General features: G+C 40.8%; 1 protein-coding gene across 5 annotated transcripts in view; it reads left to right on the top strand.

The window, feature by feature from the left end:
• Nucleotides 1-12219, top strand: part of MGAM (maltase-glucoamylase) — a 103116-nt gene that overhangs the window by 78742 nt on the left and 12155 nt on the right. For 4 of the 5 annotated variants that reach the window (XM_022579303.2, XM_022579320.2, XM_022579294.2 and 1 more), the window contains 9 exons: nt 2222-2356; nt 2825-2912; nt 3739-3877; nt 4732-4865; nt 4984-5018; nt 5112-5228; nt 8491-8639; nt 9239-9323; nt 10233-10289. In XM_022579303.2, the coding sequence (XP_022435011.2) occupies nt 2222-2356; nt 2825-2912; nt 3739-3877; nt 4732-4865; nt 4984-5018; nt 5112-5228; nt 8491-8639; nt 9239-9323; nt 10233-10289 (939 nt within the window). Of the gene's footprint in view, nt 1-2221; nt 2357-2824; nt 2913-3738; nt 3976-4731; nt 4866-4983; nt 5019-5111; nt 5229-8490; nt 8640-9238; nt 9324-10232; nt 10290-12219 lie in introns of those variants that run through there. The other variant, XR_002645360.2, reaches the window with a different exon arrangement.

The following is a 12219-nucleotide window of genomic DNA, read 5'->3' as shown; positions in this document are numbered from 1 at the left end:
TCCATACGTTTGTTTTCTACATATCCACGTTTTTCTAACACTGTTAACAGAAAACTGTCCTTTCCCTATTTGTGTTCTTGACACCCTTGTCAAAGATTAATTGACTGCAGATGTGTGGGTTTATTTCTGGGCTTTCTGTTCTGTTCCACTGGTCTATGTGTCTGTTTTTATGGCAGTACCATGACTTTTAAATTAGTATGCTGGGGAGAGGGCCACTTCAGCAATCAAGAAGTTGGCTACCACTGTGTGAGCCCTACAGTGCATCGGCGATTAGTGGCAATACTGCCACCTTGAGGGCATTTGGAAATCTGTGGGACAGCTTTGATTATTGCAAGGGGAGCACCAAGTGACATTTTGTAGGCAGTGACCAGGGATGCCCAATTACAGGGGATTTTCCACCAAGAATTCTCCTGCCCTAAATGCCAATTGTGCCCCTGATGAGAAATACTTCATTAGGGGGTCGCAATGTTTGTTAGGTAGCACATAAGATATTCTCAATAGATAGAATGATTTTAACTATTTATATTAATAAGACCCACTTGATGAGATTAGTGGGCCTGAGGCCACTGGATCTGAAGCTTAGACGTTTAATACAGTAAGCCTGGCATGGAGCCTAGGAATTGCATCTTGGTAGCACACAATGGATTGTGGTAAGTAATCCTGGGACCAGACATGCAAGTGGGTACATCATGTATTGAGGACTAGGGAAAGTGAGGACAGAAGCAATGAGGCAAAGGTGGAATACAGACAGGAGTGAGGCAGAGCCAGTACCTTGGAGAACAGCAGAACATTTTTAATTTCATGGGTAAGGGTCAGAGCACCTTTAGTGGGGTTAATAAATCATAGTCAAGTTTCTCACTTGTATCTCATTTGGGATTCAGTTATCACTTGGACACGGCTGGTATTGACTCTGTTTATTCCAATTCTCCACTTCCCTCCTCTACCCCATGTTTCTAACCCTGCCTGAGCTGGAGCTCTCTGTTTCTGGTGAAAGGTTCTATTTTGTTGGGTCCATGTTTCTACCTCCATTTTCTAACAAAAAGGCAACCTTGGCATGCCTCCCTTTCACGAGATGCTCAGTGGTGTGGCTCACTACCTCAAAAGTTCTCTGTGAGCTGGATCCCTGTACACTAATCCATTTCTGGTTTTTTCTTTGTGTTCTTTTTGGCCTTTTTTCTAGACATTTGGATTCCACTTGCCTTTTGCCTATCATGTTTAGGTACTGGAGGTTCCCTAGACCAAGTCCTTTTTCTGTTGTTTCCTCCCCACCCACTCTTTTGCCACCAGCATTATTTAACTTTTTAACTCTTGAAATGCACTGATGAACACAGAGGAACCAATTTACTGAGACATACAAACGACCATAAATCTCCATAACAAGCATCATAGCTATATAGAAAGTTAAGAATATTTGCTATTGCTAAGTGGTGTGAATCTACAATTATGCTCTAAACATTTATCTTATGTCAGCTACTAAGCTAAGCATGGTTGGGGAATACAAAGGTCAACAAGGGCCTTGCTCTCAAAGGGGCTATAGTTCAGGAGTTATACCTTGGGTCCATTTTCCAGGTTAAAATAAAGACAGTTTTTTATTATTTGAAGAAGATAAGAGAAAGGGGAGTTGAAACTTCCTCTTTAAGTCCCCCCAATTTAGTTGACACACAACTGCACTTTTCAAGTGATTCTGAAACCATAGAAAACCCAGATACATATTAGTTAGATAGTCTTATGTAATAAAATGCAGTCTTACCTCTCACCCTTTTTTCCTACTGGGAATGAGATAGGAGAGGATCAGCTGGATGTTTCTTTACAACCTGTTGACAATGCATCTGCTGTCTGCCCCTTTCAAGCTGCAGTCTCCCTGGCTCATGCTTTGTCTTTGAGGAGTGCTTAGGAAATCGCAGGACAGAAGTTGAGGGGTGGGTATCTAACGATAGAAAAAGTGAGTTCAGGGTGTTGATGGCTACCATTCATGTTGATACAAAGAGGAAAACAGTCTGTGGATGCTTTCCAAATGATAAGAAGGTGTCTCATTTGTGCTCATTTCTGTTCTTTGAGCTCATTGTATTTCAAATAAGCTAAGAACATTACTTAAGCTCATAACTTTGGATTAACTATCACCACACAGTATAGGCTTTGCATGAGTTAAGCTTTTAGGAAATGCCTGTTTTCTGTCTAATATATTTGTTTGGGACAAATAAATTGTATTTACTTTTTACAGCAATACCGAGCTTATGTGGCCTTCCCAGACTTTTTCCGTAATTCAACCATCACATGGTGGAAAAGGGAGTTGAGAGAAATGTACACCAATCCACGGGATCCAGAGAAGAGCTTGAAGTTTGATGGCATTTGGATTGTAAGTGTGTGTGTTTGTGTCTGTGTACATGGGGATAGGTGTGTTTCTATCTCTGTGTGCCTAAGCATATGTATTACTGACCTTTAATCAAAAGGGGTAATAATCATCCAAGAAAGACTTTGGACATATCAGACTGCAGTTCCTCCAATCTGGAGTGGACCGTTCTGATACTCCTCATACCTTGTACCTTGTCTGAAGTTCTTGCTGTAGAATTCCAAGCTGATTACCAGGAATTCCTTGGAACTGAGCCTTCCTCACACCCTGAGTGAGAATTTTTTTTCAAATCCACCAGCCAGTCATTCTGTAGGGCTTAATTGATCTTTTTCAAGCTGGATTTGATGAATCTCCCTGGGCTGGTATCTGTGGAATTACTGGATGGTGAACAATTATTCTCTGCTTCCTTGTCTCTGAGTTAACATTATATAATTCTTTTTAAAAGTAAAGTATTCCTGTGTTGGACATTTCTAGGATATGAATGAACCGGCAAGCTTCGTGAGTGGGGCAGTCCCTCCAGGCTGCAAGGATGCCTGTCTGAACCACCCTCCCTACATGCCATGTAAGGACCCTTGGCCTCCTCTACTGGCAGCGCCATGGCTGCAGGGAATGAGCTGCAGGAGTCCAGCAGCCAGACATTTATCCTGATGTTCAGGGACATCCTGACTGACACTCTGGTTTTGGGGGGACCAAAGACAAACACACTCCAAGAACTTTACCCAGTTGGGTGTGGGCAAGTTATTGGCCCCTTTGGGTAAGTTTCTCAAATTTTTTTCAAAAAACAGTTAACTGTGGTGATGTCTCCAAAGGATCCCACAGCTAGGTGTCTTACTTCTTCAGGCTCATGTTAATCCCTCCACAGGAATTTATTGTGTCACCAGTGGGTGGAAAGTAATGGCCTCACCTTATCATGGAGTCAATGACTTTGGCGTTGTACTTGTGTTCATATCTTGGTTCCGGAAACTATACTCTCTATGAGTTGTGTGACCTTTAGCAGATTACTTGCTATTTTCTAATCTCAGTTTTTTAAACTGTTAAAGGAAGATAATGATATCTTCTCCATAGAACTATGATAAGAATTACATAAAATAACATACATGTTAAAAGCCTAGGTTGGAGCCTGTCACTCAGTAAGTGTTTGACAACTGCGTTCTTCCCCATGCCCCTGCTTTCTCCCGGGGAACCCTCCGGGGCCCTGGATGTTGAAAACACCCGCGAGTGCCACTGTAGCTCAGAGCCGTGCATGTTTCCATGCCCCTGGGGAGGAGAGGGACCCATGCAGGGGTCAAGTTAGTCTTATGATCCAGAGTCCAATCCCATGAGGAGAGGTCAAGGATAAACAGGATCAGGCAGGGGTGGATTTCACATCACTAGATCTTTCTCCTCAGATTTGGAGTCCAGGGACAGGGGCCTGAGCAGCAAGACCCTGTGCATGGAGAGCCAGCAGCTCCTGCCTGATGGCTCCCCGGTGCGGCACTACGACGTGCACAGCCTGTACGGGTGGGCCCAGACCAGACCCACATACGAGTGAGTCATCAACTGCCTTCTGCAGTCGGGACAGCCTGCAGGGACGGCCAGGGACTGATGAAGCTACACTGCTCGTCCTTTCATTCCTTCTTCCAAGAGTTAAGAAGACTTTAATTATAGCTCTGTCGCAATTCTCATTTATTAAATACTCATGAGCATGGAGCCAGACCCTGTGATCCTAGTTAGCAGGACAGATTTAAATAAGGCGTGGTCCTTATTTAAGTAAGAGACTAATAGTCCTAGTGGAGGAAATACACGTGGAGACATAAGACATAAGACACCACTCAGCGTGGATGATGCTATAATAACTTTACTTATTGTAAGGGAACACAGAGGACTGGATACCTCTTTCCTTTTTTTCAAAAGTGACTCATCTCTATTAGAATTTATTTTTGTCACTCTTGTTGGGTAGCCAACTGGTGTTCTACTTAATTATCACTGTCCCATTTTGTGTGCTCATTCCATGCTTAATAACAAATATCCTAAGGAAAGCCTTAAAAGGAATTCATCTTCTTCTTTCCCAAATATATAAAACTAAGTATTGAGTAAATAAATAGCAAAATTTAGTGATTACCTATTATTTTTAGGTGATCTGGTGAGTTTATTACATTGTGAAGTTTTTTTTTATATGAAACACTATAAAACACAATGTAAAGACACAACTTTTAATATTATCACCATCATATGGAGTCAGTCAGTGAGGAACCTCATGGCTTAGATTTCCATATTCCCTTCTGTGACACAGGAGATATTTTGTCACCATGCCCTGGGCTCAGGAGCTCTGGGAGGAGAAGGTTTGTGGCCTTTCCTCACCTGCTGTGCCCTAAATCACCCCCTTGTTCCCCTCCGAGCAGAGCTGTGCAGGAGGTGACGGGACAGCGAGGGATCGTCATCACTCGCTCCACTTTTCCTTCTTCTGGCCGCTGGGGAGGACACTGGCTGGGTGACAACACGGCCGCGTGGGACCAGCTGAGGAAATCTATCATTGGTGTGTGGGCTGCTGGGAGAGGAGAGGAGTTGGGGTCTTCGATCAAGGCTTCTCCAAGGAGGGAAGAGGAGGCAGGTCATGAGTGCCTTGTCTGACACAGCTGTGGTTCTCGTTGCAGGCATGATGGAGTTTAGCCTCTTCGGCGTATCCTTTGTAAGCGTCCTTTGGAGTACTCCCAATCACCAAGCAGATGGTGATATCTTTCAGAAATCATTAACGGGCCCATTTTATTCTACCCTGTTTCAGACAGGAGCGGATATTTGTGGATTCTTTCAAGATGCTGAATATGAAATGTGTGCTCGCTGGATGCAGCTGGGGGCCTTTTACCCCTTCTCGAGGAACCACAACAGCATTGGGGCCAGGGTAGGACATTGAGCTCAGAGCTCAAAAGTTCTGTGTCACCAGGAACACAGACTCCCTTTTTGAACGACAAGTAATGTAGTCTATATTCCCCAAGGACATCTTCAAAACCGTTAAACCCTCGTGTTTCTTTTTTTTAATTTGATATACTTATATATTGTGAAATGATTATCACAGTAGGGTCAGTTAACACCTCCATCATGTCACATAATTACCATTTCTTTTTTGTTGTGAGAACATTTAATATCTATGCTCTTAGCAACTTTCAAGTGTATAATACAGTATTGTTAACTATGGACACCATGCTGTACATTATATCGCCAGAAATATTTAATTTATAACAAGAAGTTTTTACTCTTTGACCAACATCTCCCCATTTCTCTCACCTCCCAGCCCCTGATAACTACCATTCCAAGTCCTAAGAGGGAAGTTTATAGAAAAAGGAAAGATATCAAATAAGCAACCTAACTTTACACCTCAAGGAGCTAGCAAAAGAAGAACAAACTAAGCCCAAAGTTAGCAGAAGAATGGAAATAACAAAGATCAGAGCAGAAATAAATAAAATAGAGACCAGAAAATAGATCAGTGAAACTAAGAGCTGATTCTTTGAAAAGATAAACAAAATTGACAACCCTTTAGCTAGATTTCTTAAGACAAAAACAGAGGAAGATCAAATATAAATAAAATTGTAAATGAAAAAGGAGACATTATAACTGATACCACAGAAATATAAAAGATCATAAGAGACTACTATGAACAATTATATACTGACAAATTGGACAACCTGGTTGAAATGGATAAATTTCTAGAAACATGAACCTACCAAGACTGAATTATGAAGAGCTAGAAAATCTGAACAGACCAGTAATGAGTAAGGAGATCAGTAATCAAAAATCTCCCAACAAAGAAGAGCCCAGGACCAGATGGTTTCCCTGGTGAAGTCTGTAAAACATTTTAAAAAGAATTAATGCCAATACTTCTCACCTCCAAAAAATTAAAGGTTTGGGAACACTGCCAAACTAATTTTACAAGAACAGCATTACCCTGATACATAAGCAGATAAGGACACTACAAGAAAAGAAAAAGAGGCCAATATACTACAAGAAAAGAAAAACAGGCCAATATCCCTGATGAATATAGTTCTAAAACGTTTTAACAGAATATTAGTACAATGAATTTGACAGCACACTGAAAGAATGATGCATCATGATCAAGTGGGGTTTAACCGTGGGATGCAAGGATGGTTCAATATATGCAAATCATGTGATATACCACATTAATAGAATAAAAGATAAAAGTCATATGATCATCTTAATAGGTGCAGGAAAAAAAAAGACTTGACAAATACAACATCCTTTCATGATTAAAAACTCTCAACAAATTGAGTATAGAAGGAATGTACCTCAACATAATAAAGGCCATATATGACAAGCTCACAGCTAATATTATACTCAACAGTGAAAAGTTGAAAGCTTTTTCTCTTAAGATCAGGACAAAGAGAAGGGTTCCCACTCTCACTACTCCTATTCAACATAGTACTGGAAGTCCTAGTCAGAGCCATCAGATGAGAAAAAAAAAAGCATTCAAATCATAAGGGAAGAAGTAAAATGGTCTCTGTTTACAGTTTATATGAACTTATATACAGAAAATCCTAAAGATGTCACCAAAAAACTATTAGAAACCAATCAATGAATTCAGTGAAGTTGCACAATATAAAATCAACATACAGAAATCAATTGCCTTTCTATACACTAACAGTGAAATATCTGAAAAAGGAATAAAGAAAACAATCCCATTCACAATAGCATCAGAACACAATAAAGTACTTAGCAATAAACTTAACCAAGAAGGTGAAAGATCTGTACACTGAAAACTGTAAGACATTGTTGAAAGAGACAAGTGGAAAAATATTTTGTGTTCTTGGAACAGAAGAATTAACATTGTTAAACTGTCCATACTAAAACCATCTATGAAGTCAATGTAATTCCAATCAAAATTCTAATGTGATTTTTCACGGAAATAGAAAAAAAATCCTAAAAGTTGTATGGCATTACAAAAGACCACAGACAACTAAAGCAGTCCTGAGAAAGAACAAAGCTAGAGGCATCAGGCCTCCTGATTTCAAACTATATTACAAAGCTATAATAATCAAAACTACATGGTCTAGGGCTTCCCTGGTGGCGCAGTGGTTGAGAGTCCGCCTGCCGATGCAGGGGACACGGGTTCGTGCCCCAGTCCAGGAAGATCCCACATGCCGCGGAGCGGCCGGGCCCGTGAGCCATGGCCGCTGAGCCTGCGCTTCGCAAGGGGAGAGGCCCCAACAGTGAGAGGCCCGCGTACCGCAAAAAAAAAAAAAAAAAAAAAAAACCTACATGGTCTAGTAATCAAAACAGTATGATATTGGCATAAAAAATAGACTAATAGACCAATGGAACAGAATCAGAGCCCAGAAATAAACCTTTGCATGTATTGTCAACTAATATTTGACAAGAGAGCCAAAAATACTCTGTGGAGAAAACATAGTCTCTTTAATGCATGATGTTGGTAAAACTAGATAATCACAGGCACACTCACAAAAATAACTCAAATCTTACCACACTCACAAAAAAATTAACTCAAAATGGATTAAGACCTGAAACCATAAAACTCCTAGAAGAAAACATAGGGAAAAATCTACATTACATTGTTCTTGGCAATTTTTTTTTTTGATATGACACCAAAAGCACAAAGAACAGAAGCAAAATTTAAAAAGTGGGACTACATCACACTAAAAAGCTTCTGCATGGAATCAACAAAATGAAAAGACAACCCACAGATTGGGAGAAAATACTTGCAAACTATGTATCTGATAAAGGGTTAATATCTAAAATATATAAGGCACTCATACAACTCAATAGCAAAAAAAAAAAAAAATCTGATTTAAAAATGGGCAGAGGAACTGAATAGACATTTTTCCAAAGAAGATATACAAATAGCCAACAAGTACATGAAAAAATCCTCATGTTTCAATGAATCAGTATTCTTTCAGTTTGGGCATTGTACCAAATATATACCCTACCCCCCATTTCTTATGGGGAATTTTTTCAGCTGTCCTGGGAAAGCTTCAGTGACCTCTTTTGGTCTATTAAAAATATTCTTTGAGTCTCATCTATAGTCATCGTTGGTTTAGCTTTGTTTGATCTTCATTTGGAATAAATGTTCAGTTATCTCCTTACGTCCCCCAGGTCCCCTAAGTTGAGCCCTGAACACTTTTTTTTCTCCTTAGAGGCAAGACCCTGTGTCCTGGGATTCTACCTTTGTGACTATCTCCAGAAGTGTCCTGCAGACCAGATACACCCTGTTGCCATATCTGTACACCCTGATGCACAGGGCCAACACGGAGGGCAGCACTGTCGTGCGGCCTCTTCTCCATGAGTGAGTGTATAGCAAGGATACCAAAGACTAAGTGATAATTTTATTCTATATGGTGGCAGTTGAAGAAAACAATTCTTCCAAATTAAAGGCATGACTGCCTTTGCCAAAAGCTCTCTAGGCACAGACCGTACATTATGACTCCTTTTAGCATGGTGTCAGTCACACCTTAGATCTTTGGTAAAAGACTACTGATTTTTTTTGAAAAATTTCAAAATGATGTACAGTACAACACAGAATAATTTCTTTCTAATTTGGGCCTGTAAAGACCTACGTATCCTTTATAGTAGCTCAGGTCACGAATCCAGGGGGATATCTGAGGAATGGACCATTCTTGTGTTAAAATGTGCTGTGGTTAAGAAACATGTGGAGACATTGATAGGTGAGAACGTGTCTAAATCCAACCATTTCTGGGGTTTGAAGAACATGACATGTAGAAAGTGAGCATGTATCTAATTAAGGTTGACCTAGGGAAAGAATAAAGGATGGCATAGGATGCGGCTGGATTTCCAACTTGGGTCTGAACTTGAGGAGTTTCTTCAAGGCCTCCATCTGGAGTCCTGTAGGGGTCCTAACTGTGGCACCTTGGTTTCCCTCTCCAGGTTTGTGTCAGACCAGGTGACCTGGGATGTAGACAGTCAGTTCCTTCTGGGCCCAGCCTTCCTGGTCAGCCCTGTCCTGGAGCCTGTGAGTATGGAGGCCTCTGATGAATAGAGGATCCCAGCTATGAGGCCGGTGACTAGTCGAAGAGAAGAGGCCTCATCTGATGGGGTCCTGAGATGTGGTTTCTTATTCTACCTCTGTCTCCTCCTCTCCCTCTGAGCTGAAGTTCATTACTTAGGTGCTCTGGTCCTCAGCTCCCTCATCTTTAAAATCAGCATAACGAATTCTGATTCATTGGATAATCAAGAAGGAAAAAACCCTTTGATATATTTGAAGATATAATCATTTCTTCTTTAACTGCAAGAAGGAGTCTGAGTCAGGTGGGGACAGTACTATAAGGAAATCCTTGCTATCCTCTATCACCATTAAAACAAAACTTTTCAGAAGGATTGTTTGTGTATACTTTTGTATACAAAGCAATGTGTATACTTTTGTTGCTGGCTAGCTCTTCCCTTCCTCCAAAAGGGGTCCTCAGGCAGCCATTTCTTTACTTCATCAATGATTAGGCTTTTGATTAAAATAACAGTTAACCGGATCTTCTCCAAAACTTACTGCACTAGTCATAATTTCTGAAGTACTGGTGCCGTAAACCTACAATTTTTTTTTCTGCTCTAGACCCAGCCTCAGTTTGTCTCTTTAGAGAGGGTATGGGATAAGTCTATAAGTAAATGATGATTTTTTTTCCCCCCTTAAGTCCCGGATCCCAAAGGGTGTTACAGAAGCCACCATTTTTGGTTAGGCAGATCTCCCCAGTTTGAGAAGGGATCCGAGAAGGGAGCCTTTCCCAACACTGGTGACCTCTAGAGAGAAGAGGCCTGTGGGTCCAAGGCCATTACATTGTTTTGACCCCTTTACTCTGCAAATGGTTACTCTGCCCTAGAGAGCTGAGCCTACTGCTCATGCCTTGTTTTTTTTGTTGTTGTTTAATTTTAGAATGCCAGAAATGTCACTGCATATTTCCCTAGAGCCCGCTGGTATGATTACTACACGGTAAGTTTTTCTGATTGTTTCTATACAACCTGGGGAAATGATAGCATGCACAGGCTTTAGAATCTGACAGACCTCAGGTCAAATTCTGGCTCCGTAACCCACTTGTTGTGTGTCTTGGACATGTCACTTTTAACCTTGTAGCCTCATTTTTCTCACCTTCACATGGGGAAAGACCGCTTCCTCACAGAATTGTTCTGAAATGTGTGAAAGCATCTCCTGTAGTGCCTGGCTTTTTGTGGGTGTTCTTTATGTGTTAGTTTTTATCTTTCCTCATACCACCACTATTCACAGTGGTGTAAAATGGTGGACACTGGTAAATGCTTGAAGTTGTGCTGGAAGCTATGTTTTTTGTTTATATTCTCCCTGCTAGACTGGAAGTTCATAAGTATTAGGAGCCTTTTCCCCTCTGTCTTTTTACATAATACCTTCTTTTATAGCATAGATGCCCAAAGAGGAGTTGTTAAATGTACTTTCCTAAGGTAAGCAAGGCCCTAGGCAGTATGTAAAATGTACACAGAGGTATAAGGCCTGACTTTTGTGAGCTGGTGTAATGCAAATGCATTTAGAAATGGGGAAGGAACACAGCCTTCTCTGTCATATGACTTTTCTGGGCTAGTCTGAACCCCAGAGACTAAGTTGGGAAACAGTCTTTTACAGAAGCTTCAAGCAGTGTTCTTTCTTTTTTTTTTTTTAATTTTTATTGGAGTACAGTTGATTTATAATGTTGTGTTAGTTTCAGGTGTACGGCAAAGTGAGTCAGTTATACATATACATATATCCACTCTTTTTTAGATTCTTTTCCCATATAGGCCATTACAGAGTATTGAGTAGAGTTCCCTGTGCTATACAGTAGGTCCTTATTAGTTTTCTATTGTATATATAGTAGTGTAATTATGTCAATTCCAATCTTCCAATTTATCGCTCCCCTCCCTTACCCCCTGATAACCAAAAGTTTATTTTCTACATCTGTAACTCTATTTCTATTTTGTAGATCAGTTAATTTGTAGCCTTTTTCTAGACTCCACATATAAGCGATATCATATATTTGTCTTTCTCTGTCTGACTTACTTCACTCAGTACGACAATCTCTAGGTCCATCCATGTTGCTGCAAATGGCATTATTTTGCTCTTTTTTATGATGGAGTAACATTCCACTGTATATATGTACCACATCTTCTTTATCCATTCCTCCGTTGATGGACATTTAGGTTGCTTCTGTGCCCTGGCTATTGTGAATAGTGCTGCAGTGAACATTGGGGTTCATGTATCCTTCCGAATTATGGTTTTCTTTTGTGTATGCCTAGGAGTGGGATTCCTGGTCATATGGTAGTTCTATTTTTAGTTTTTTAAGAAACCCCCATACTGTTTTCCATAGTGGCTCTACCAATTACTAGAGAAATGCAAATCAAAACTACAATGAGGTATCACCTCACACCAGTCAGAATGGCCATCATCAAAAAATCTACAAACAATAAATGCTGGAGAGGATGTGGAGAAAAGGGAACCCTCCTACACTGTTGGTGGGAATGTAAATTGGTACAAGCAGTGTTCTTTTGCAGGGACACAGACAAGTCAGAGTTTGATTTGTTTTTAATAAGTTTATTAATTTAATTCATTTTTGACTGTATTGGGTCTTCATTGCTGCGCACAGGCTTTCTCTAGTTGTGGCGAGCGGGGGCTACTCTTCGTTGCGGTGTGTGGGCTTCGTATTGCGGTGGCTTCTCTTGTTGTGGAGCACGGGCTCTAGGCACATGGGCTTCAGTAGTTGTGGCACACAGGCTCAGTAGTTGTGGCTCGAGGGCTCTAGAGCACAGGCTCAGTAGTTGTGGCTCACAGGTTTAGTTGGCATGTGGGATTGAACCTGTGTCCTCTGCATTGGCAGGTGGATTTTTTTTTTTTTTTTTTTTTGGTACGCGGGCCTCCCACTGTT

Source organism: Delphinapterus leucas, chromosome 9 (genome assembly GCF_059928025.1).
Source record: "Delphinapterus leucas isolate spDelLeu-1000000601 "Yukka" chromosome 9, BTC_Dleu_Yukka2, whole genome shotgun sequence".
NCBI classification, from domain to species: domain Eukaryota; kingdom Metazoa; phylum Chordata; class Mammalia; order Artiodactyla; family Monodontidae; genus Delphinapterus; species Delphinapterus leucas.
Note: the sequence above shows the minus strand (reverse complement) of the source record. Positions and strands in the feature narration are given on the sequence as shown.